The sequence below is a fragment of the Chanos chanos genome, chromosome 6 (genome assembly GCF_902362185.1).
Source record: "Chanos chanos chromosome 6, fChaCha1.1, whole genome shotgun sequence".
Lineage (NCBI taxonomy): Eukaryota > Metazoa > Chordata > Actinopteri > Gonorynchiformes > Chanidae > Chanos > Chanos chanos.
This window is the reverse complement of record NC_044500.1, coordinates 45,649,558-45,652,057: the sequence shown is the minus strand read 5'-3', so window position 1 is coordinate 45,652,057 and position 2,500 is coordinate 45,649,558. Positions and strand designations below refer to the sequence as shown.

The window sequence follows — 2,500 nt, the reverse complement described above, 5'->3', positions numbered from 1 at the left end:
AAGAAAAGTGCACAATTAGTAATGAATTAATAGGTTACAACTTGGTAATAACAGTTATAACAGAAAAAAACAGATAGATAGATAGAAAGAGAGAGGGAGGGAGCGAGAGAGAGAGAGAGAGAGAGAGAGAGAGAAAACAGAAGATGAGGAGACTATGTTAAAGGGGTTAATAGTTTTTGTAACTGATGAGAATTCAGCCCGGGGCTGAGGACAAGTCACTCAAAGAGAAATCTTAACAGAGCTGTGAAATACCCTGCACTTACAAAACAATCAAGAAGTCATTACAGACGAGGCCATAGGAGTTTATGACATTTCTCAAGTGAAATAAGACACTGATAAACCCCTATTGTTTAATAAAAATACTCCTGAGGGTGGGCCAGGCTGTTGTGTCTGATTTGTTCTTTTACATGACTGATGTGCTAATCATCCAATAGACACATTATGGGGTGTGTCAAAACTCTAGTGTCCCATTTTCATCAGGATATCACCAGTATTACCCAGTACACACACACACACATACACACACACACCCTGTGAAGGTCTTTACATAAATTCTGAAATGTTCTACTGCGTATCAGTCACTGACATCATCCAACAGACATTCCAAGTGGAGCAACCCATTTCTTGTATCAGACTCCTCCCATTAAGTTTCAATCACTAGCATCAACCAATTAACACTCCTAGAGGTGTGGCCTATCCTCAGCATAAAGCCCTTCCTATTTGAAGTCAATCGCTCAGACTACCCAACAGGAATGCTCAGGAGTGAACCTATACTCTGTCACTATTCAAATCAGCCGTCTGTGATTACGAACAATCCAATGAGACTCTCGTGTGGGTGTGGCTTACCTGTGATGTCAGTCCTCCCATCCTCCTCTGACTCCTCCTCCCCCGTGAGCCTGCTCTCGGCCTGTCGAACCTCCGGCACGTAAAAATCTCCCTGTCGAGCCAAAGGGCTCATGTAGTGGATCAGGTCTCCTTTATAGATCTCCAGGAAAGGATGGGCACACAACTTCCTCTCCTGTCAGAGAGAAAGAGAGAGAGAGAGAGAGAGAGAGAGAGAGAGAGAATTGGAGTAAGTCTCACCAAAGAGTAAGAGCAGACTCAGCGGCAACAACGTGTCTACTATCTAAGAGAAGAAAAAGCAGCTAAGTAGAGCACAGAGGATGTGTCTAGGGTTCGTCTAGGTGTCTAGGGTTCGTCTAGGTGTCTAGGGTTCGTCTAGGTGTCTAGGGTTTGTCTAGGTGTCTAGGGTTTGTCTAGGGTTCGGAAACTACACTAGACACCAGAGACTAAGGCAGGAGCAACAAAGCCTGAGTGTTCGGCACCGAGTGGGCAAAGCCCACTGATGGATATACTACATCACACGGCCCTTGTCTCACAGAACAGCGCGAGTAAGAACTGAGACAAAAGCCTTCAGAAAAGAGAGGGGAAAAGAAAAAAAAAACCCTCTCTACCATGATCTTACTCAAACATCACTCTATGTCACTACACAGGTAACAAATTCTCAAGTTCACTGCCCATCACTCACTTTAAAAGTTAAAAAGTACATGTAAACTTCTGTGATCACACACACAGTGAACAGTGAATTTGTCCTCTGCATTTAACCTACGTGAACACACACACACACACACACACAGACACAGGAGCAGTTGGCAGCATTCCTTTCGCCCGTGGGGCATTGGAGTTAAGTGCCTTGCCCGAGGGCACACAGCCGTGGTTGTTGGTCCTGGGAACCGAACCAGCAACCCTTCGATCACGAGCCCGGTTCCCTAACCTCATGACCACGGCTGCCCCTTAAGTTCCCCGCTCCACGTCTCTCTCTGGGCTGATTCACATGGTCAATAAGCCACAGCAGTATTCATTCACCTACAAATCCTAACAGACCTGCCTGGATACTGAGCCTACAAAATAATGGGCTGTTTTTCTTTTCTTTCTTTCTTTCTTTCTTTTTTGCTTGTTGTTTTTGTTTTTGTTTTTTTTTTGTTGGAAATGTCTGCGATGAGTGAATGAAGTGTCAAATATCCGTCAGCGCACCCAAAGCACCGGGCGCTGAGGACGAGACAGACGGCACCAGAATCAGCTGGCTTCAGGCTAAATCAACATTTGGAGGACTTAATCTGCATCTCAGCTAGTCCTTCATCTACAGAGTATCGCTCTTAGGCACCATGCATGCTCTATTCCCGGAGACTACGCCGCAGATGGACAGGAGACAGATCGAGAGTGGCGACCGGATTTCTTACGGACAGGTTTAACGTTCTAGGACCGGAACACAAACATTCTCATTAGCAATCCTGCAGAATTTTTCATTCTGTATGTGTGTGTAGGACTTCGCGAAGATGTCTTCCTTTCTTCCTAAAAGATGATATATTTTAAATGTTTTTTTTTATTTGTCTTCTAAATTCACAGGCGATGAAATAATTTGCTTTTTATTTTTTCTCGTTTTGGGGACATTTTGGGGTGGAACTGGGTCTCAGAGAAAGAATGAGCATGATCTGTTTTT

General features: G+C 44.4%; 1 protein-coding gene across 1 annotated transcript in view; it reads right to left on the bottom strand.

Moving 5' to 3' along the window:
- Positions 1 to 2,500, bottom strand: part of tex264b (testis expressed 264, ER-phagy receptor b) — a 49,320-nt gene that overhangs the window by 8,409 nt on the left and 38,411 nt on the right. The window contains exon 3 of the mRNA XM_030777202.1: positions 847 to 1,018. Coding sequence (XP_030633062.1) covers positions 847 to 1,018 — 172 coding nt within the window. The remainder of the gene's footprint in view (positions 1 to 846; positions 1,019 to 2,500) is intronic.